Source organism: Phocoena sinus, chromosome 1, assembly GCF_008692025.1.
Source record: "Phocoena sinus isolate mPhoSin1 chromosome 1, mPhoSin1.pri, whole genome shotgun sequence".
NCBI lineage: Eukaryota > Metazoa > Chordata > Mammalia > Artiodactyla > Phocoenidae > Phocoena > Phocoena sinus.
In genome coordinates, this window is record NC_045763.1 from 68596648 (window position 1) to 68621103 (window position 24456).

General features: G+C 37.5%; 1 protein-coding gene across 5 annotated transcripts in view; it reads left to right on the plus strand.

Moving 5' to 3' along the window:
• The window catches only part of MIGA1 (mitoguardin 1), a 91666-nt gene that overhangs the window by 58167 nt on the left and 9043 nt on the right, over positions 1-24456 (plus strand). For 4 of the 5 annotated variants that reach the window (XM_032651971.1, XM_032651952.1, XM_032651962.1 and 1 more), the window contains exons 8-13: positions 4603-4703; positions 17741-17859; positions 18117-18189; positions 19228-19314; positions 20730-20828; positions 23793-23927. In XM_032651971.1, the coding sequence (XP_032507862.1) occupies positions 4603-4703; positions 17741-17859; positions 18117-18189; positions 19228-19314; positions 20730-20828; positions 23793-23927 (614 nt within the window). The remainder of the gene's footprint in view (positions 1-4602; positions 4704-17740; positions 17860-18116; positions 18190-19227; positions 19315-20729; positions 20829-23792; positions 23928-24456) is intronic. The other variant, XM_032651978.1, reaches the window with a different exon arrangement.

The window sequence follows — 24456 nt, forward strand, 5'->3', positions numbered from 1 at the left end:
AGCTGCATATTTCATGTTTATAGTATCATAAGTTTAATTAATTTAGGGTTGGATTTTAGAAACATAAGAATTTTAACAGTGCTCTTAAAACAAGTTAACATCATAGAACAAGCAAAATAACCCAGGGGAAATACATGAGAGGTTTTAAAATAGGGATTTTTCATGTGTTGAGAATGGTCAGTCTATAATAACAAGTTTTATTTAGTTTATGTGAACAAATAATTAAGTTTGCAATGTGTTCAATGCTGTACTGAGAACTGTAGGAACCATCAGAAAAAAGAAAAAATGAAAGAAAAAGGAAAGAGAAAAAAGAGAAAGTTCATCCACTCAAGTTGTTTCAGTCCAGCTGGACAGACAGGTTGCATATTCAGGCAGTAATTAAATAAAGATTCAGAGAGTGTATTAAATGGTATGTCCTTATCTTTTGCATAATAATATGAATAGCTAACATTTATCCAGTGCTTACTTTACATATACAGTCATCCCTGCTCCCCATGGATACCAAAATCCGTGGATGCTCAAGTCCCTTATATAAAATGTTGTAGTATTTGCATATAACCTATGCACATCCTCCCATATACTTTAAATCATCTCTAGATTACGTATAATACCTAGTACAATGTAAATATTATGTAAATAGTTGCAAATACAGTGTACGTGCTATGTAAATAGTTTCTTGGCACACAGCACATTCAAGCTTTGCTTTTTGGAATATTCTGGATTTTTTCCCCCCATCTGTGGTTGGTTGGCTCCTCTGATGTGGAACCTGTAGTTATGGAGGGCCGACTATATTAACTTGTTTAATCCTCACACAGCCCTGTGTGGTAGATTTTATTCCGATTTTACAGTTGAGAACACTGAGGAATGGAGAAGATAAGAAACTTACCCAAGGTTACACAGCTAAAAAGTAGCAGAGTCAGACTTTGAATCTAAGCTGTCTGGCTTCAGAACCCATGGTTTTAACATCTCTTCTGTACTGCATTACATAAAAGCAACAAATTAGGTAGTTTTTGGAGGAGAATGCGTGCAGGGTTTAGATAGTACTTGAGCTGCATATTATAAAACAGTATGTGTTCCTGGGTAGCATGGGGCAAGGGAACAGAAGGAGAGAAATTTATATGTTGGAGAAGATTCAAGAGAAACCGAAAACTTGAGTAAAGAATATATTTGGCAGGGCTTCCCTGGTGGCACAGTAGTTAAGGATCCACCTGCCAATGCAGGGGACACAGGTTCAAGCCCTGGTCCGGGAAGATCCCACATGCCTCGGAGCAACTAAGCCCATTTGCCACAATTACTGAGCCTGCGCTCTAGAGTCCGCAAGGCACAACTACTGAGCCTGTGTGCCACAGCTACTAAAGCCCGTGTTCCTAGATCCTGTGCTCCGCAACAGGAGAAGCCACCACAATGAGAAGTTCACACACTGCAACGAAGAGTAGCCCCCCGCTCACTGCAACTAGGGAGAACCCGCGCACAGCAACAAAGACCCAATGCAGCTAAAACTTAAAAAAAAAAAATAAAATTTAAGTATTGTAAATTTTAAAACTGTACAAAAGCAGTTAAATATTGCCCAATATTCTTTCTTTATACTTTTTATTGGCTTATCTAAAAACAGATGTATTATTTCTCTTCAAAATTATTAAGCTGTCATTCCAGGAATCATAACAATTACTGAAATGAGAGATATGGTCTGTGGTTTATGAAGTTGGGTTTAATGAGTAAGACTTTCCAGTTCCTCGGAGCCACTTTTCTTGTTAGATTTAAAAAAAATAAAATACAACCACGGTAGCTGATCTGGATGACATTGAATGGCTGGTTACTGTTGAGTGAAGTAAAACAGACTTTTAACAGCTCCTGGGTAATGTCTGAAAGGTAAAGTGACATAAGATAAATGTCTGTGTTCTACTCCGAAAATAGCAAAAGGCATATGGAACCAAGATTTAACTTAGTTGGCTTGTAACTTAATCCCACTTTAAACGTGCTTTGGCATAATGAAGGTTGTAGTGTGATTTTTTTTTTTTTTTGCAGAATTAATACCAACGATGGAAAATAATTAAGAAGATAAAGGTTTGAAAGTTATGAATGCTGATTTAATTTTTGTAAATAATTGATTCCTCAGAGTTTGTGTATGTATTTTCAAAGGTCATATATGCACTGAAAAGAGAATACTGGGAATTTTTCTGGATACCTGAGTGCCCCAAAATACCCGTTTTATAGCTGTTTATAAGTGTAAAAACGATTATGTTGTTTTGTTCTCAAGTTGATGAAAAAATTTTAAATTCCTAAAAGAACTTTTATTTTGAAAATAGAAAAATTTAACCTCAGATTTTGTTCAGTTAATAGTCATTTAGTAGTAGGATTTTGAACTGACAAGTTAGGTATTTTAAAAGGATTGATGTAAGCTTCATTTGAAAACAATTATAACTTAAATTTGGAAGATAAATGGTTAAAATGTCAACTATGGTCCCACCAAATATAAAGTAGAAAAAAATATGCTATGAGTATGGTTATTTTTGATACTTAATAGGAATAAACCTTGTCCAATTCGCTCTTCTGCTTGGCTTAGAGATTGGAATACAAATGGCAAAACTTTTGAGTTTCAACTAAATTGATGGTTTGGATTTTTTAAAAACTTTATACTTCCTGTAGATCATCACAAAAGGTCTGTTTTTCTGGTACTTGGGGGTTGTAAACAGGATTTGGAACATTTATGGTAAAGGTAATGAACTTTATTTTGGGAAAAAATGATGTAATAGAAACTTGGATTAATGAAAGCCCAAAGAGATTTCCGATTTATTTTCAAACAAGATTAAGTATCTGACAAATTTAGCAGATTGAAAATCAAAATAAAAATCTGTGTATATTTTGTTCTTTGCTTTTTTCATACTTGTGATAGAATTTGAAGAGTATCAGTTGCTTGCTATAATGTAGTCACATCTATAAGTGAGTACTGAATTTGTTTGAAAATGTAATTTTTTTAAACTTTTTATTTTATATTGGAGTATAGTTGATTAACAATATTGTGATAGTTAAAAAACTATAAACAGAAAAGTGATTCGGTTATATATGTATATATATATGTATCTCTTCTTTTTCAAATTCTTTTCCCATTTAGGTATGTTACATAATATTGAGCAGAGTTCCCTGTGCTATACAGAAGGTCCTTGTTGGTTATCTATTTTAAAGACAGCAGTGTGTACCTGTCAATCCCAAACTCCCTAACTAACCTTTCCCCCAACTCTTCCCCCCGGGGAACCATACGTTGTTTCTCTAAGTCTGTGAGTCTGTTTCTGTTTTGTAAATAAGTTCATGTGTATTATTTCTTTTTAGATTCCACATATAAGCCATATCATTAAGATATTTCTCTTTCCCTGAGTTACTTCACTTAGTATGACAGTCTCTAGGTCCATCCACGTTGCTGCAAATGGCATTATTTCGTTCCTTTTTATGGCTGAATAAGATTCTGTTGTATATATGTACCACATCTTCTTTATCCATTCCTCTGTTGATGGATATTTAGGTTGCTTCCATGTCTTGGCTATTGTAAACAGTGTTACAGTGAACATTGGGGTGCATGTATCCTTTCGGACCATGTTTTTCTCCATATATATGCCCAGGAATGGATTGCAAGATCATATGGTAGCTCTATTTTTAGTTTTTTAAGGAACCTCCATACTGTTCTCCATAGTAGCTGTACCAATGAAAATGTAATGTTAACAGTTAGATGATAGTATGCTGAAGATATTGACATCGACGTTCAGAATGCTTTGTATTGGTAATAGGTAGTCTGTCTTGGTATGGTCATATTAGCCATTTACAAATGCCTTTAAAATTTTTCAACACTTTAATCATTGGGGAGGAATTCCCTGGCAGTCCAGTGGTTAGGACTCTGTGCCCTCACTGCCAGGGACCCCAGTTGCAGTCCCTGGTTGGGGAACTAAGAACACAAGCCGCCACAGTGTGGCCAAAAAATAAATAATAAAATAAAATCATTGGGGCAGTTATATTGATCCTCAAGTAAGCAGAATAAACATGAGGGACCTAAACCAGATCATTTTGGGCCTTTCAGTGTTTTAAAGTCGACCCTTAGAGACTGAAGGTATCTTCCTGAATTATTTTAATTGGTCAGTTTATCACAAGTGACTGGCCAGACAACATTTTTATGCAAATAATTCATTAATTTGAATGAACCTACCAGTTATCCCGATTTGGGCAAGGCCACTTGCAACTTAAATGCTCTGGTTTCAGGCTATCTGTGGTATATGCTGATAGTGGTAGATAATCAACTCCAGTTATTATATACCAGTTTAAGTTATTATTTACTCAAAAGCTTTTAAAATCTGAAATAGTTAATATTTTAAAAATAAACATGTTCTTCTTATAGTACTTTTCTCCTCTTCTTGCAGTGTCAGAATCAGTTTGAAGCACTTTGAGAGTCTTGTCAGATTATATCCCATGATTTGTATTGTTTTCCTTTTAGATTCCAGAATTCTAAATAAAGACTAATGTTCAAACGAAAAAGAAAAAGAAAAACCAACCATAGAATATGAATATGGCAATGACAAGGAATGTCAAATTTCTGAACTTTTCACCTTTTCTTTTAAGACAAAGATACAGATATCACCATGAAGGGGAATATGGATGACTTTGGCCTGAGAGACACCTTGAGTGTCACATCAACCGATTCTTTTGCTTCAGCAGCAGAGGTAGGACATGTATGTTCCTAATGAGGATTTCTTATTCTTTTTAGGTGGAGAATACAGTTTTGCCATTGTGCTGTAATTCAGTTCAGTAGCCACTTATTGAGTATCAACTCTGTAGATAGATACAGAGATACAAAGATGATAAGATACCAGGATACAAAGATGAATATACCATGAATATAAGTTCCCACAGGAGCTTAGAGTCTCTTTAGAGAGGTGGACATGTAAACACAAACTTTAGATAAGCACTTTAATACACTGTGGATTATGGGTGAGGCATATAAGTGTCTCAATGGAAAGCAATTAACCTTATATCAAGTGTCTTAAACATATTCAGATTCTTTAGCTGAGAGATCATGCCTCTAGATATTTTTTCCAAGGAAATGATCGGATTCAAAGATTTATATATAAAATATTCACTGTAGCATTTTTAATAATAATGAAAAACTGAAAACAGTCTAATACCAAATTATGGAACATCCATAATTTGAAGTATTATATTGCCATAAACATGTTTCAATAATTTTTAATGACATGGGAACATATGTTAAGCGAAAAGAGTAGTATGTAGGTTTTATATAGAGAGTATGCTTGTAATTTTGTAATAAAGAAAAACATGTATGTGGTATATTATGTAAGTATTTAGGCTGAGGAAAAGAAGACTAGATATAAATACACTAATGTGTAAGGAGTGGTGATCACTGAATTACAGATTTATGGGTAATTTGTTTTCCACTGAGGTTTAAATTTTTTATCCAAGAGAAGATTGCAAAGTGGTCATCTTTTTCTACTTGAAACAGCTTTAAAAAATCACATATGGCCAATTTTGTCTTAGAATTCTTTCATTTTTATGGTAGATTTTGGATACTAATGCTGTCCTTTTTCATATCGATAGTATCACACATCTGTAATTGATGTGTGAATTCAAGCTCTAGTGTGGAAAGCTTTAGGTGTTCCAACACCCTGTACCCTAAACCTTGATTCTGCCTTTTTTAAAGCTGTACTGACCATAATCTTTCATTGTCTCAAGATTTTTCTGTATATGTATATTTTAGCTATTGCTCACAGTATCATCTCCTGAATTGTTCATCCTTTTCCTTATATTTTTATACTTGTAAGTTTGCAACACACAGAACATATCTACTTGTTTTCTTTTTTTTTACTTGTTTTATGAAGAAGCTATTTCCTCTTCTTTTTACTATTCTATACAGACAGGGTTATCTTCTGTTTTTTTCTAGCTTTATTGAGATATAGTTGACATATAACTTTGTGTAAGTTTAAGCTGTACAAAGTGATGATCTGATACACATATATTGTGGAATAATGAACACAGTAAGGTTAGTTAACACCTCCAGCACCTCACATGATTACCTTTTTTTCTTTGTGGTGGGAACATTTAAGATCTACTCTCTTAGCAACTTTCAAGCATGTAATGTAGTATTGTTAACTGGGGTCACTATGCTGTACATTAGATCCTCAGAACTTACTCATCTTCTGACTGGACATTTGTACCCTTCGACCAGCATCTCCCCATTTTTCCCACCCCCAGTTCCTGGCACTCACCATTCTAAATCTCTGTTTTATGGGTTTGGCTTTTTTAGATCCCACATGTACGTGATACCATACAGTACAGTTTACCCTGGAACTGCATAGGTTTGAACTGTGTAGGTGCATTTATATGTGGATTTTTTTCAATAAATACATACTACATTATCTGCAGTTGGTTGAATCCGAGGATGTGAAACTGCGAATACTAAGGGCCAACAGTAGGACTTGAGCATCTGAGGATTTTGGTGTCCGAGGCAGGTCCTGGAACCAGTCCTTTGAGGAAACCATGGGATGACTATTTTCACCACATGGGGGGTCAGCGCCCCTAACCAGCACATTGTTGAAGGGTGAACTGTTATTTGTCTTTCTCTGTCTGACTTCACGTAACATAATGCCTTCAAGGCCCTGCCCCATACATATTGTTAATGGCAGGATTTCTTTCTTTCTCATGGATGAATAATATTCCATTGAATATATATAAATATAATGTATACCACATCTCTCTATCCATTCATCCACTGATGGATATTTGACTTGTTTCCATTTTCTTGCCTATTGTGAATAGTGCTGCAATGAACATGGGAATGCAGATATCTCAAGATAGTGATTTCATTTTTTTTTAAATATATACCCGAAAAAACAGTAGGATTGCTGAATTATATACATATATATTTTAAAATTTTTTATTTTGTTTAATTTTATTTTTGGCTGCGTTGGTCTTCATTGCTGCATGCGGGCTTTTCCTGTGGTTTGCAGCAAGTGGGGGCTACTCTTTGTTGTGGTGCTTGGGCTTCTCATTGCAGTGGCTTCTCTTTTTGCAGAGCACAGGCTCTAGGCGCACGGGCTTTAGTAGTCCGTGGCATGCAGGCTCAGTAGTTGTGGCTCGTGGGCTCTAGAGCGCAGGCTCAGTAGTTGTGGGCGCACAGGCTTAGTTGCTCTGCGGCACGTGGGATCTTCCCGGACCAGGGCTCAAACCCAATGTCACCTGCATTGGCAGGTAGATTCTTAACCACTACACCACCAGGGAAGCCCTGAATTATAGAAAAGAAGTAGGATTGCTGAATTATATTTTCATTTTTTCAGGAACATCCATATTGTTTTTCCATAGTAGCTGTACCAGTTTACATTTCTACTAACCATGCACCAGGGTTTCCTTTTCTCCACATCCTCGCCAGCATTTGTTATCTCTTGTCTTTTGCTGATAGCTATTCTGTTTGAGGTGATGTTTCATTATAGTTTTGACTTGCATTTCCCTAATGATTAGTGATGTTTAACACCTTTTAATGTACCTGTTGGCCATTTGTGTCTTCTTTGGAAAAATGTCTATTCAGGCCCTCTGAATATTAACCCCTTATCAGATAGATGGTTTGCAAAATATTTTTTCCCATTCCGTAGGTTGCCTTTTCATTTTGTCGATTGTTTCTTTTTCTGTACAGAAGCTTTTTAGTTTAATTCAGTCCCGCTTGTTTATTTTTACCTTGTTGCTTGTGCTTTGGGTGTCATATCAAAAAAATTGTTGTCAGGACAAATGTCAAGGAGCTTTTTTCTCCTATATTTTTCTTTTAGGAGTTTATGGTTTCAGGTCTTATGTTTATGTCTTTAATTCATTTTGAGTTAATTTTTGTGAGTGGTGTAAAATAGGGTTCCAGTGTCTTTCTGCATGTGGTTATCCAGTTTTCCCACTACCATTTATTGAAGAGTCCTTTCCCCACTGAATATTCTTGGCCCTTTTGTCAAATATTGGTTGACTTTATATGCAAGGGTTATTTCTGGGCTCTGGTTCTGTTCCATTGGTCTGTGTCTGTTTTGTACTAGTATGATACTGGTGTGATTACTTCAGCTTTGTATTATTGTATGAAATCAGGAAGTAGAATACCTCCAGTTTTGTTCTTTCCTGGGATTGCTCTGGCTAGTTGGGGTCTTTGTGTTTCCACGCAAATTTTAGGATTTTTTTTTCTGTTTCTGTGGAAAATTCCATTGGAATTTTGATAGGGATTGCAATGAATCTCTAATGGCTCTAGGTAGTATGGACATTTTAACAATATTAATTCTTCTGATCCATGAACATGAGTGTCTTTCATTTATTCATGTCTTCTTCAGTTTCTTCATCAAATATTATAGTTTTCACTCTACCAGATTTTTCATTTCCTCGGTTAAATTTATTCCTAAGTGTTTTACTCTTTTTCATGCTATTGTAAATGGGACTTTTCTTAATTTCTCTTTTTGATAGTTTGTTTTAGGGCATAGAAATGGAACTGATTTTTGTATATTGATTTTTGTATCCTGCAACTTTACTGTATTTGTTTATTAGTTCTAATAGTTTTTGGTGGAGTCTTTAGGATTTTTCTGTGTATAAGAGCATATCATGTAGAGACAGAGGCAGTTTTACTTCTTTCTGATTTGAATGTCTTTTCTTTGTGTCTCTTGCCTAATTGCTCTGGCTAGAACTTAACAGTGCTATGTTAAATAGGATTGGTGAGAGTGGGCACCCTTGTCTTGTTCCTGATCTTAGAGAAAGAGTTTTCGACCTTTCAATGTTGAATATGATTGTTAGCTGTGGGCTTGTCATATGTGGCCTTTATTATGTTGAGGTGCATTCCTTCTATGCCAATTTGTTGAGAATTTTTATCATAAAAGGATGTTTTATTTTGTCAAATGCTTTTTATCTTTCTTGCTGTAGACACTTATGTCCTAAATGGTTTGTAAAGAGAATTGCAAGTCACTTTGCATTTTTTCCACTGTGAAGAACAATATACCTTTAGAGCAAATTGCTCTAAAGTTTCTTTATAATATGCAACCTTAAAAACACTTTGCCGGGCTTCCCTGATGGCGCAGTGGTTGAGAGTCTGCCTGACGATGCAGGGGACACGGGTTCGTGCCCCGGTCTGGGAAGATCCCACATGCCGCAGAGCGGCTGGGCCCGTGAGCCATGGCCGCTGAGCCTGTGCGTCCAGAGCCTGTGCTCCACAATGGGAGAGGCCACAACAGTGAGAGGCCCGCGTACCACAAAAAAAAAAGAAAAAAAAAAAAAATTTGCCAAGTATTCATTGTACTCACTTTAAAGTTGTGGTTTAAGTTACAAAGCTTTGGTAAACTAAAAAAAATCTTATGGAAAACAAAATGCATGATACCACAAGAAGGGCTCACTATTTGAGAAACCTCCTAGGAATGCTTCTAGGGTATAAATGCATGATCTCAGAATGTGAATGTTCCAAGATAAATTGCGTACTAAGAAATGTTTGTTAAATTATTTTTAATAGCATTTACTATATGCCAAGCACTTAAGAAAACTGCTTAATGAAGAAAGTTATTAAGAAAATAAGACCAGAACTCCTTATGAAGTTACACAGTTTGTGATCATTTGAAAGCTTTATTCAGAATTATCAGAAAGAGTTTTCACCTATTTAGATTAAAACAAGTCCTGGCATAGGCTTTTCTCTAAGGTTGGTTAGTCATTTGTGAAAGTAATTAAAAAAATTTTCCTGTATAAGCTTTGCCAAACATTGGTTTGGAACCAGAGCCTTTTTTCTCTGAAAAGTCTTTCTTTAAAATAAGAGCTTTATTGAGATATAATTCACATACTATAAAATTCACTGTTTTAAAGTATACAATCAGTGTTTTTTAGTATATTCAGAAGTGTGCAAACTTTCTAATTCTAGAACATTTTTATCACCCCAAAAGAAACTCCTCCCTATTGGTCATCGCTCCCTTTTCTCTCCCTTTTTCTCTGCATAATCGCCCTTGGCACTTACTCCTATACCTTCTGTTTCTATGAATTTGCCTATCCTGGGCATTTCATCACAAATAGAATCATGCAATATATGATCTTTTGTGTTTGATGTTCTTTCACTTAGCTTAATTTTCAAGTTCCAAAAAGTCTTTTTAATGTTAGAGTACCACTGCATTGAGTACTCTCCTAACTCTCCCATCTGTTAAAGAGATTGTCATTTGATAGGTAGAAAACTAATATTGCAGAGAGAGCGTTTTAGCTGTAACTTTAGTTTTTCTTAGAATTACCACTCTGCACTGTGTGCATGTTTAATATATAAATTTTAGGGTGCTCTTTAAAGAGAAGAAAAAATTTTATTTCTTATAATTCAGATACCTATACTCATAGTCTAAAAGGAAGCTTGGAAAGCTTTTGCTGTACCTCTCTGACTTGATAGCACTTGTTTATAGCAATCCAGAATTATCTTACTTCCTCTGGGGTCAATTTGTCTCTTTTATTTTGGGCTTTCATTCTTGTGCCAGTGGTTTTCCTTTAAATGTGAAAGCTTAGCTGGTGACTGGACTGATTTCCTTAGGTAGATTGTGGAGGTTTAGAGCATTGTTTTCTGTTTGTTTCTTCCTTGAATAGGTGAGTCAGGAAGGATAACTGGCCTCAGTTGACTTCTTTGAGGTTGCTGATTGGCAGGCTTTTCTTTAGGATGAATGGTCTGTAAAGAGCCTAATAGGGCACACCTGGATGCAGAATGAAGAGGGCCTTACTCTGGGGGACCCATCACTCACCCTAGCAGACTTACTTTCCCCAGGTAGTTCAAGTAATTTTTGTTTGTTTGTTTTTTGGCTGCACCACGCAGCTTGTGAGATCTTAGTTCCCTGACCAGGTATTGAAGCCAGGCCCTTGGCAGTGAAAGCATGGAGTCCTAACCGCTGGACTGCCAGGGAATTTCCGTTCAAGTAATTTTTTTTTTTATTAAGTTTATATTATTTATTTATTTTTGGCTGCGTTGGGTCTTCGTTGCTACGCGAGGGCTTTCTCTAGTTGCAGCGAGCGGGGGCTACTCTTCGTTCCGGTGCACAGGCTTCTCACTGCGGTGACTTCTCTTGTTGCGGAGCATGGGGCTCTAGGCATGTGGGCTCCAGTAGTTGTGGCACTTGGGCTCAGTAGTTGTAGCTTGCGGGCACTAGAGCACAGGCTCAGAAGTTGTGGCGCACGGGCTTAGTTGCTCCGCAGCATGTGGGATCTTCCCGAACCCGTGTCCCCTGCATTGGCAGGCAGGTGCTTAACCACTGCGCCACCAGGGAGGCCCCCATTCAAGTAATTTTTTTTTCTTTTTTTTTGCGGTACGCGGGCCTCTCACTGTTGTGGCCTCTCCCGCTGCGGAGCACAGACTCTGGACGCGCAGGCTCAGCGGCCATGGCTCACGGGCCCAGCCGCTCCGCGGCACGTGGGATCTTCCCGGACCAAGGGCACGAACCCGTGTCCCCTGCATCGGCAGGCAGACTCTCAACCACTGCGCCACCAGGGAAGCCCTCAAGTAATTTTTAAAGAGAAATGTTCTCTGGTTGCAAATTCTTTTTTCTGGGCAGAGAGTATAATAAGATATAGGACAACTACAGTTGTTTGGACAGACTTTCATTTAAACTACTATTTTCAATCCCTCTTCTTCAGTCTTGCCCTCATACCTGCTCACTGTGAGCCTGGTTCTCTTTGAGGCTCTGCTTAGCAAATGTCTCCTCTTGACTGTATCCCCTCTTGAACTTATTCTGGACTATGGCTTCCTCATCTCTTTCATCTGTCCACACACTTCCATTTGCTTTCCAGTGTTTGGAAATCTGTGTGTCTTCCTTTTGCTCTTAGTATTATTTCCACTGTTATATTAGTTATCTGTTGCTATGTAATAAATTACCCACAACTTATTGTCCTAAAACCAGTAGAATTCAGGTGTGGGCTGGGGGCTGGTGCCAAGGCTGTAGGTCCTGTCCTGGGTCTCAGAAGTGTGTGCTAAAGAGTGGGACCACATGCCCCAGTTTGGGAGTTAATTGCCAGAGTCCTCAATTTCCTAGGGATTAAATCAAGTAGAGGGCATGTGTCTTTGTGTTAATCTAGATTAGAGCCTTCTAAGTCCTGGGGGTTCCACGCTTGGAGTTTAATAGAGGCACAAGCATTTTAGGAGTCACCTTCTTAAAATCCAAGTCTTATGGGGTAGTTTTCTGGAGCTCTTGGGCCTTAGGGTTAGTCCTGTGAGAACTAAATCCTAGGGCTAATCCAAGGAGCCCGTCGTTTTGGTATTTAATTGTGAAGCCGCATATATTAGATAAGGAGTGACTCCTGGACTGAGCGTCCCTACCAAAGGCAGCAGGTACCATCTTTCAAAATAAAAAGAGGGTCCTGCTTGGAGAAACTGTCGAGGAGAAGCTCCCACAATACAAGAACATTGGCCTGGGCTTCAAAGCACCTGGAAGGCCATTGAGGGCACCTACATTGACAAGAAATGTCCCTTTACTGGTAATGTCTCCATCTGAGGGCAGATCCTATCTGGTGTGGTGACCAAGATGAAGATGCAGAGGACTATTGTTGTCCGCTGAGACTACCTCCACTGCATCCAAAAATACATAAGAATATGTCCATGGACCTGTTCCCCTGCTTCGGGGCATCCAGATTGGTGACATTGTCACAGTGGGGGAGGCTGGCCCCTGATCAAGACTGCGAGTTCAGAATGCTCAAGGTTCGAGCATTGCCAGCACGAGGTTGCCAGCACGAAGAAGTGATTCCAGAAATTCTGAGACTGGACGCCTGCCCACTCCCTCCAGTTATTTCCCATACAATAATAATAACAATAGCAAATATTTGTTTATCTCATTGTTCTGAGGGTCAAGAATTTGGAAATGGTGCTGGCTTGAGGTCTTTTGTGAAGTTGTAGTCAAGTATGTTGGCTGGGGCTACAGTCATCTGAAGGTTAACTGGAGCTGGAGAATCTGCCCCAAGATCACTTACATGAATGGCATATTGGTGCTCCCTGTTGGTAGAAAACCTAAGTTTTACGGTTTTTATGGACTTTTCAATAAGACTGCCGGAGCCTGTTCACAACGTGGTACCTGGCTTCCCCAAGAGAGAGTGAGACAGAAGCAGTGACTGTTATAATCTAGCCTCAGAAATCACACTCCATTATTTCTATATGTTATTGGTTACACAGGTCAGCCCTCTTCAACATGGGACGAGGTATGAAGTACCAGGAAGAGAGAATCATCATGAGGGCTGTTTTAGAAGGTGGTTATTGTGGGTTTATTTCCTTTTTTATTTCTTTTCTATTAGTGACATAGGAGATACAATCAGCCCGCTTTTCTTTAACTATAAGTTCTATTTGTAATTTTACGTGATTATTTGAAAGGAAAATGTAAATATAAAAATAGTCTGTATTAAAATTGAACTTAGCCTATTTTATGCCCCAGCTTATAATAGTTTTGGAACTTTGGACATTTCTTTCATGGTTGTTCAGAGGCTTTTAAAAATATTAAGGCTTTAAAAAATACTACTTCACATTCAGCAAAGTCATTGCTTGTCAAAGAAGATAAGACATCTCATGGAGGGCAAGGGGGAAGTAATTTTGGGATGTTTAAATAATTTAGAAATAAAGCACATTTCAAGTTTCAGCCAGCAAAGAAAAAGAACCCTTTTTCATGGTAAATTGCATGTTATGCAGAGATTAAACTGTGTTTCTGACTGCTTCTGAAGTAACAGCTCTAGTAAAATGTTAATCTTTTTCTGAAACCTTCTAAAAAGTTTTGGGGAATTTTGTCAAAAAAATTCTTCCTGTAAGATACATGCTAAAATGAGAATTTAAGCCATCATCTTAGTGATTTGCTTTTGCTTTAAAAAATTTAAGACTTTTTTTTTGAAAGATTTAATTTTATTTTTACTTTTTTGGCTGCGTTGGGTCTTGCTGCTGTGCGCGGGCTTTCTTTAGTTGTGGGGAGCGGGGCTACTCTTTGTTGTGGTGTGCAGGCTTCTCATTGCGGTGGCTTCTCTTGTTGTGGAGCACGGGCTCTAGGCGCGCGGGCTTCAGTAGTTGCAGCACGTGGGCTCAGTGGTTGTGGCTTGCGGGCTCCAGAGCGCAGGCTCAGTAGTTGTGGCGCATGGACTTAGTTGTTCCGCAGCATGTGGGATCTTCCTGGAACAGGGATCGAACCCGTGCCTCCTGCATTGGCAGGCGGATTCTTACCCACTGCGTCACCAGGGAAGTCCTTAAGACATTATTTAAGTTAATGTTTCTGAGTGTCATTGTCTCTTATGAAGAATTCATGATAATGTTAGCCAGTGTCAAATCTTAAATATGATGTATTTTCACAGCTGCAGGCTTATTTTAAGAGACTTAAATGATCACCTCAGCCAAAACCAACAAATAAACAAGATAGACTAAAAAATCAAGACTTGATCCTGGAATCCCTCATTGTTGGATTTGTTCACTTCTTATTAGTATAAATTATTTTATGTAGAGAGTTTAATTGGAGCCCCAGTTTTCCTCCTTAGAATTTTTCTCTGCTGGTAGGTGTACATAGATCCTATTTGTTTTGACAGTGGTACAAAACTTTAAATTATTTAATATCTAAAGAATTTCCACTCTAATTTTTTAAACTGTTAGCTTTTTTTTTTAACCTCAAATACACTTTGCCTTTAGCGTAATATATCTTCCTTAAAACATGCAGGAAATATTACTTAAAGCAGACAGTATATATAATGGCAGGTATTGTCATTTTGTTTACTTTTTGTTTTTTTTGCCTCTGGACCAATAGACATATATATACTGTCCTAAATAATGCTGATGTGTAAACTTATTCTCTCTTTGGATTTTTGGTTAAGGCTGATAGGAGAGTACGTATAGTTTGATATTTAAAAGTCCATATAATCTCTGGAATGAATGCCTGGTTTTAAGTTCTTTAGTAGTGGGCCTTGGGGCAAGTTCCTGCTAATCTAAATCTCTGTTTCTTTACCTATAAAAGGTGGATAGTAATAGTACCTACTTTATGAGTGGTTGTAAAGAAATGAGATAATCAAGTTAAAGCATTTAGCCCAGCATGGGTGCACATGAAATGCCAGAACTACAGCATGGAGAAACACTTCTGGAATAGTAGAGTAAAAACTTCCAAAGATCTCCTCCACAAAAGCAATGAAAGCACTGGCAAAAGTTGTCAAAAATCAAAATATTCAGAACTCTGAAAATTAAACATTTGTAAAAATTCAAGGAGGATTTATTCAAGGAAAATAGGTGAACCTCCATGAGAACAGTAAACTTTGTAAATTTTTAACTTGTTCTATTTCTAGCCCTCTCTCCACAGTAGTCTTGAAAACCAACAGGTTTTATAACTGTCTATGGTAACTGTGAAAATCAGGGGCTCAGCAGCCACTGGAAGAAACTTAATGGCTTTGGAGCTTCCCAAAAGTCCCCATCACTAGAGAATCGTCACTATTTGGCTTGTATGGCAGCTCCTTGCAAAGCTCCATTCTCAGGACTTGTCTTTATTTGACCTGACCTTGAGCTTGCTCTGTGCAAAATTTCTATCCCTAGAGCCTTTGTTGAAAAATATCAATGGTAATTGTTTAACACTGGAGCTGCCCTCATTGCCCAATTTTTAAAAGGAAAAATTGGGCAATGAGATGTTTATAGGGAGCTTTGAAAAGCTCCAGTGTAATTTCTGAGAATCTAGAAGGCCATAAGCGTGTGCAGGGCTATGCATGTGTCCGGGAAAGACCTTAGAAGTCCCTAACCTCTCACCTCTGGCCAGCCTTGATGCTCTGTACAAAAGAAAAAGATAAGGCGGACAAAAGAAAACAAACAATTAATTGGCATTTATCAAAAGTAGAAACTTTTGTGCTTTAAAGGACACCAAGAGGGGCTTCCCTGGTGGTGCAGTGGTTGAGAGTCCGCCTGCCGATGCAGGGACACAGGTTCGTGCCCCAGTCCAGGAAGATCCCACATGCCGTGGAGCGGCTGGGCCCGTGAGCCATGGCCGCTGAGCCTGTGCGTCCGGAGCCTGTTGCTCCACAACGGGAGAGCCACAACAGTGAGAGGCCCGCGTACCGAAAAAAAAAAAAAAAAAAAAAAAAAAGGACACCAAGAAAGTGAAAAGACAGTAGAACAGGAGAAAATATTTGAAAATCATGTATCTGATAAAGGTCTTATATCCAGAATATATAAAGAACCATTACAACCCAAAAATAAATAGACAAATAACCCAATTTAAAAATGGGCCTAGGATTTGAACAGACATTTTCCAAAGAAGATATACAAGGGCCAATAAGGAGATAAAAGATGTTCCACATCATTAGTCATTAGAGAAATTTAAACCACTTCACGCCCACTAGGGTGGCTATAATAAAAAAAGATGGCCAATAACAATTGTTGGCAGAGGTGTGAAAAGATTTAAATCATCATACATTGCTAGTGGGAATGGAAAATGGTGCAGCCACTTTGCAAAACAGTTTCCTCAAAAAGTTAAACATAGAGTTACCATCTGACACTTCCATTTTTAGGTATATACTCAAGGGAATTGAAAATATAAAAGACTTGTACATAAATGTTCAAAGCAGTCTTTCTTATTCATGATTATCAAAAAGTGGGAACAACCCACAAGTCTATCAGTTGAGGAAAGGATAAACAAAATGTGGTGTATCCCTACAATTCAGCCATAAAAAAGAATAAAATACTGATATATGCTGTGTTACAGACGAACCTTGGAAACATTATGCTATGTGAAAAAAGCCAAACACAAAATGCTGCGTATTACTTGATTCAATTTATGTGAAGTTTCCAGAGTGGGAAATTCCATAGACACTGAAAGATTATTGGTTCCCTGGACCTAGAGAGAAAGGGACATAGGGAGCGACTGCTGATGGGCAGAGGGTTTCTTGTTGGCATAGTAAAAATATTCTGAAATTGGAAAGTGGTGCTGATTGTACAACCCAGTGAATATACTAAAAAGCCACTGAATTGTACACTTAAATGGGTGAATTTTATGGTATGTGAATTATCTCTCAGTAAAGCTGTTATTAAAAGCAAACAAAAAACCTCTACAGCGTCCCATTTAAATGGATCACCTGGTATTGAAAAATAAAATCACTCCAGAGTTTTCCTGTTAGCTGGCAACTCTATTGTGTTTGCAGTGTTTTTTCTTTTTTGTCATCATTTTCTTCTTTTTCACATCTTTATTGGAGTATAATTGCTTTACAATGTGTGTTAGTTTCTGCTGTACAACAAATTTGTTCTTTTTTAATGAACTATCAGAATGCTGGAATTTCATTTGTAGAGTTTTTATGCTAGCCATAGGTACATGACTATTCTTCAGTTATACAAAGGTTAGTCGAAGCTACATATAAAAAAAAATTCCCTAGAATTAGCCAAATTGAGATTATACAGTGTTTTTGTAGACAACTTTACTTCATTTACAATCATGAGTTATAATACTTTAAGCATTCTTTGGATCATAAAATTCTCTTCTTTTTTTTCAATGCTTCATCATCAGTTTTTCTGTTGGTAAACTGTAGCTGTATTCAAAATTAACTATAAGCTTGTTATAAAGTTTTACTCTTTTTACAACTGAATTTTGAAATAAAATGAATTCAGATCTTACTAGCTATAAAATCTTACTGAATTATTTTCACATTTTAATAAAATTGAGTATATTTTAATATTAGCAAGATCCTATTTTCTATTTTTTATAGTTTTTCTTCTCGTATCAGTGTAGTCTGTTTTAACCCACTGTATTCTTAGCTTGCAGAACACAAAGAAGTACAGCATATCTACAGTCTGGAGTCTCTTTGCCACTGCCCTTTTTACGAAGAGGCCATGCATTTAGTTGAAGAAGGAAAAATTTACTCAAGAGTGCTTAGGTATCATGCTTATGTTTATAAAAAATATTAAGATGCTATTGCTATGTTTGTCTGATATTTGTTAAAAATATTTATTAGAATAGGGGAAAATATGTTTTTAGGCTCAAAAAAAATTATTTTACATGTTTTGTCAGTACTGAAAAGACAGTGTGTTTTTTTTATTAAGGTCCCAAGGTTAAGCCTTGTTCGAGTCCACATTTGTAGTAGGCTTGATCTTAAATGCACTTTAACAATTGTCTCCCCTGTTTATTACTTAGAACTGAAATGTTGGAGTGCCTAGGAGACAGTGATTTTCTTGCCAAACTTCACTGTATTCGACAGGCTTTTCAGGTATTTTTTAACAGTAAGTGACTTCACCCAGCCACTCATCCCCACCCTCATGCCATAGAGTCCAGCTGCATATAAACAGGACAGCCCTGTGCTCTTTATTATCCTTATTCCTATTGGCAAATAAAAAGTCTGCTAAGTTTATTTTTCCTGCCTGCTGTTTCCCTTCATTTGTCTTCATTTGTCATCCTCTGCTATAACTTTCTGGGTCTACCACATTTTGTCAAAATAGAATATTTTGATGCTAAAGATGTATGTGTATAAATTGCTGCTTAAAATATAGATCCTTTTTCTTACTGTCAATTAGCATGTGTTCTAGAATATTTTTATTTGAATCAGATGTGAAATCATCGATTTCCTAAAATGAAATAAGGTCATTTAACAACAAAACTATCTTTATTTTTCTGTGTTTTGGAGTTGTATAATATTTTTTTTGGATTTTCTAATATGAAATTGAACAGAATTTAAATTCATATTTATCTCCCTTTAATCTTTTTATTATATGTTCAAGAGCTATTTTTTAAGTATTTTTCTTTTTTAAAACAATTTTATTTGTTTTATTTATTTTTGGCTGCGTTGGGTCTTCGTTGCCGTGCACGGGCTTTCTCTAGTTGCGGCGAGTAAGGGCTACTCTTCTTTGCGGTGCGCAGGCTTCTCACTGCAGTGGCTTCTCTTGTTGCGGAGTATGGGCTGCTTCTGTAGTTGTGGCTCGTGGGCTCTAGAGTGCAGGCTCAGTAAGCTGTGGCGCTTGGGCCTAGTTGCTCTGCGGCATGTGGGATCTTCCCGGACCAGGGCTCAAACGCGTGTCCCCTGCATTGGCAGGCAGATTCTTAACCACTGCGCCACCACGGAAGCCCTCAAGAGCTATTTATATTTTAGTAACTTAGGACCTTTTCTGTGGTCTGCCTGCTGAAATAGAGTCACATGCCATGTATTGACTGTATTTGGGTTGTTTATGCATAGGTATGCTATAAAGTCAAATGTCCATTCAAATTAATTATAGGTCTCTTTTTTCTTTGTTTGGGGATGGATATTTTTCAGGTAATTCTTTCAGAAACAGCCAACAGGATATTCCTTGCTGAAAGTGGGAGGAAAATTTTATCAGCGTTAATTGTAAAAGCACGAAAGGTAAACTTGTTTTGTTGGCAGGTTTTTTTATTGTTGTTATTTCAGTTGAGCTGAAGATTAAGATGCATTAAATTTTTAATAGAAGAAAATGTTTTTGTAGATAGTAACAAAGGTTCACATATTGAAAATAAATAACCCAGGGACTTCTCTGGCAGTCCAGTGGTGAAGAATCCACGCTTCCACTGCAGGGGGCATGGGTTTGATCCCTGGTTGGGGAACTAAGATCCCTCATGCTGCGTGGCATGGCCAAAAAAATAAGTAAATAAATAGCCCAAAGAGCATTGATTTCTACTTGGGTTCATTTATTTTCTTTGTATAAAGTTCACACTGTTTTGATCAAGTTGATAAATTATTCTCAATTTGCCATAAAACTTGTGAATGTCATGGTAAGAATTATCGTTAGATCTGCTACTACAGCCACCACTATTGTTATTTCTAATACCTCTTCTCTTACGTCCCTCAATCCTGTTCAGTAAGAAGGTTCCAGGAAGTAGTATAGAGCTCAGAAATCTGGAAATACAAATTGAGCTGCCTCTTACTCATCTTCATGGGATTGACAGAGGCAGAAGCAATGGCAAGAACTTTATGAAGACTGTGAGGAACCACTTTCCTTTATGCAGGTTGTGTCCAGATGATGAGGGAAGAAACAAAAACCAGACTTTCTCTGAGCCCTTTGAACACCTGGTTTTCAGACCCAGTCCCTTTGAACCTCAGTTCCCTCATTTGTAGAATAGAATTTTATTTATAGTACCCTATTTCAGAGAGTTCTTATGATGATTAAATAAAGGATAAATGGGAAAGCAAATTTTTAAAAAATACAACATAAATTTAAGGTGATATTAACTACTTGCAATTCCCAATGTAAATCTTTTTTTTTTAACAAGAAACAGAATGTTTAATGATTATATGAAAAAGTTCCATAGCATTATAGTCAAAGAAATTAAAATTAAAACAACACAGTAATTTGTTCTGCCTATCAAATTGCTACCACTAGAAAGACAATAAACCCAGTGTAAATCTTATGTTGCTTTCTTGGCCTTCCCAAGGCAGATAAACCCACTGATTTGAACTAGAGTTCCTCCAAAAGGAATAGAACTGCATCAAAAGCATCGTGTAGTATCTGCTGTAACTGAGTTTTCATCTTAAGGACTGACCTAAATAAGCACACATATTTGAGTAGTAAGCAGTTTGCATATGACATTTTACTTACATTCTTAGTCTTGGCTTCTGCAAAATGTTGGACTAACAAAATATTAAATCAAATGAATATGGCATCCCTTGAAAGTGCGTTTTAATTCAGTTACCTAATAGAATGAAGATCTAACAAACTTACTTGAAGAGTAACTTATTTACTTTGTAGGCTTGAGCCTTGTTATAAAGTCGAGCTTAGGATTAAAGTGTGTTTTCTTCTACAGAATCCGAAGAAGTTTGAAGATGTTTTTGATGAAATGATCTATTTTTTAGAGCAGACTGATCACTGGGATAGTACTGAAATGGAACTTGCTGCTAGAGGAGTAAGTTCAAATTTTTTATAATAGTTGTCCCCCTTAGTTATTTACTCAGAATATTTACATAATTTGAGGCCACTGTTTCCTTGTCCTTGTTAAATGACAGTAAAACCAATTGTGTGACGGTGGCTATGACAGAGTCAGAAACAAGAGCAACCACAGTCTTTATACATTGAGGCAGCAGATGAAAATACTATTTTTTTAGGAAGCCCTTCATTCCTTCTCTCCCTCTCTTCCATCCAGAAGTCAGTGAGCAGGCCCAGCAGGGTGGTAATGGTAGCCTGTGCAAGGATTGTTTCAGGTAGGACGGTGGCAGCTCAGTGGGGCCAGGGAATTGGCTGCATACACAGGATCAAACAAACAATTAAATATATTAAGAATGATCAGAGCCAGATAGCTCACTGTCAGAGAAGGGAGGTATAAAGAAGCTAGGATTGGAATTGGAGCTGTCAGTGTGAATTCATAGTTTACAATATAGATAGATAGATAGGGAAATAAATAGAAAGGTTTGCATATACATAAACACACATAAGCTTCCTAGCTCTATTCACTGAGAGGGTCTGGGAGCAGAAACACCTCAAAAGAAATTATTTCTAGCACACAGATTTTAACTTCTAAGTACCACTCTCCACTAAAAGGAACTAGGACTTCTTGGAAAAATGGCTGATTTCTGCACTGGGTTAGAGAAAGCACATGATGAGCCTGGAATATTTTGTTGTTATGGAAGCTAAAAGAATGAGTTTGCAAGGGACTGAAAGGCTTTCTAGGCAGAGAAGACAGTAGGTGCAGAAACACGGAGGCACGATCTTTCCTTCTCTGGTGTTCCCTCACTCAGTGAAGGAATTGGCATCGGTTCAGTTGCGCAGGCCCGAAACCTGGGACTCATCCTTTACACGTCACTGGTCCTCGCCTACTTTATCATATTCATCTCTAAGTTTTGTCAATTTAACTCCTATATATCTTTCAGTTTCTGCAACTTTTCTCTGTTGCTGCCGGCCCCGTGGTAGTCTGAGTAACTGTTGTTTTTCCCTGGGCTACCCCAGCGTTTTGCATTCCCGAATTTCTTGCCTGCTCCTCCCCTCCTTGCGTTCACTCTTCCTCCTCTCTGTTCTGCTCTCCACATTTCTGCCAAAACGGTCTTGAACAATACAAATCTGAATATTACTCAGCCATAAAAACAAAATGAAATCTTGTCATTTGTGGCAACATGGATGGACCTAGAGGGTATTATGCTGAGTGAAATAAGTTAGGCAGAGAAAGACAAATACTGTATGATTTCACTCACATGTGGAATCTAAAAAACAAAACAAATGAACAAACTTAACTAAACAGAAATAGAGTCATAGATACAGACAGGTAATTGCCAGATGGGAGGGGGATGGAGGGAGGAGAAGAAATAGGTGAGGGAGATTTAAGAGGTACAAACTTTCAGGTATAAAATAAGTGAGTCACAGGTATGAAATGTACTGTGTGGGGAATATAGTCAATAACTATGTAATATCTAGACTAGACTTATCATGTTGATGATTTTGGAATGTATGGAAACATTGAATCACTGTGTTGTATACCAGGAACTAACATAGTATAGGTCAATTATACTTCAAAAACAAACAAACAAACATAATCATAGAAAAGGAGATCAGATTTGTGGCTACCAGAGGCAGGGGGTCAGGGGAAGGGGAATTGGATGAAGGTGGTCAAAAAGTACAAACTTCCACTTATAAGATAAATAAGTACTACAGATGTAATGTACAACACATTAGAGATAATGAACACTGCTGTATAAATATGAAAGTCATTAAGAGAGTAAATCCTGAGTTTTCATCACAAGTAAAACAGTTTTTTTTCCTAATTCTTTCGTGTTGTATCTGTATGAGATGATGGTGTTCACTAAACTTACTGTGGTAATCATTTCATGATGTATGTGAGTCAAATCATTATACTGTACACCTTAAACTTTTACAGTGCTGTATGTCAATTATGTCTCACTGAAACTGGAAATAAAATGAAATAGATTCATGAGTTACCGAAGATTAAAAAAGAAGATCTGATCATCCATCTCCCCTCCACCACTACCCCCCAAAATACTGTGAGGATAAAATCCAAAGTCATTAACCTGGGCCATAAACTCTGCAGGAGCTGGCCCTTCCTCCTGTCTCTAGGCACTCGCCCCCGTGCTGTAGAGAGCTGCGGCACACTTTCAGTGATACTCTTTGGCTCCACATCACTGTGCTTTTTCTTACCTTCAAGTCTTTGACAAGGTATTTCATGTACTTGGCTTGCCTCACTCCTTGAAAAAAGCCCTCACTGACATCCAGTCTAGATTAGAAGCTCCATCATAAGCTTTCATAGTACCGTGTACTTTTTCCTTTACTGTGCTTATCACAGTTTTAATTGTGTATTTGTGGAATTATTTATTGCTGTTTTCCCCACTAACCTCTAAGCATATAGTTTGCTTACTGTAGAAGTCTCAGCACCTGGTACAGCATGTAGTACAATACAATTTGCATGAATGAATGAAAGAGCGAGAGGTTCATGATGTGGTGGGGAAGACAGGCAGATATACCAGTAACTAAATGACGGAACAGAATGAGCATTGTGGATACCATAATATTCGGTGGGCCAAAAAGTTCGTTCGGGTTTTTCCTTAACATCTTATGGAAAAACCCAAACAAACTTTCTGGCCAACCCAATAAAAGCATGAACAAAGAACTCCTAGAATAGAGTGGAGGGAGAGATTAATTTCACCTGATAGGATCTAGGAGGGAACAGCTGTCATGTGAATTATAATTTCTGGTGGTGAGTTGTTCTCATAGTTGTCTGTCTTCTTCCTCTGTTTCTGTCAGAGATATAATCTGATTCAGCTAAAAATGTACTGCTGTTGTAATGTATCAGTATGAAGTCCTGGCTCAGACTTCATTTCAGCTCTATGTAGTAATAATTTCTGTTTTAACTTATAATTTAATGCAGGTGAAAAATCTAAATTTTTATGATGTTGTTTTGGATTTTATATTAATGGATTCCTTTGAAGATTTAGAAAACCCACCCACATCCATACAGAACGTAGTAAATAATCGCTGGCTAAACTCCTCCTTCAAAGAAACCGTAAGTGGTGGTTTACCTTTCTCAACCATTTAAATTTGATGAAAATTAGTCAGAATTGGGAAGATGGGGACTTCCCTGGTGGATCAACAGTTAAGACAATGCACTCCCAACGCAGGGGGCCCAGGTTCGATCCCTGGTCAGGGAACTAGATCCTGCATGCTGCAACTAAGAGTTCGCACGCCGCAACTAAAAGATCCCACGTGCTGCAACTAAGACCCAGTGCAGCCAAATAAATAAATATATTTTTTTTAAAAAAATAGGAAGATGAATAAGATTTATATATATGTGTCTGCCTGTAGAACAACTGTTATGGAAACTGAGCTCATCCTTTGATATTGGGATCAGATGTGTATGATATATAACATCTGAAGATGAAATTTTCCTTTTGGCTCTTCTGTCAGTCCCTGCCTTGACCTGGAGGACCCAGTATTTCTTCAGATCTCAAAAAACACTTGGGTTTCAAACTAGTTCAGGCCTAACAAAAAATTATCTGTAACTGAAATGGCTGTATGACTAAACAAATATAGCA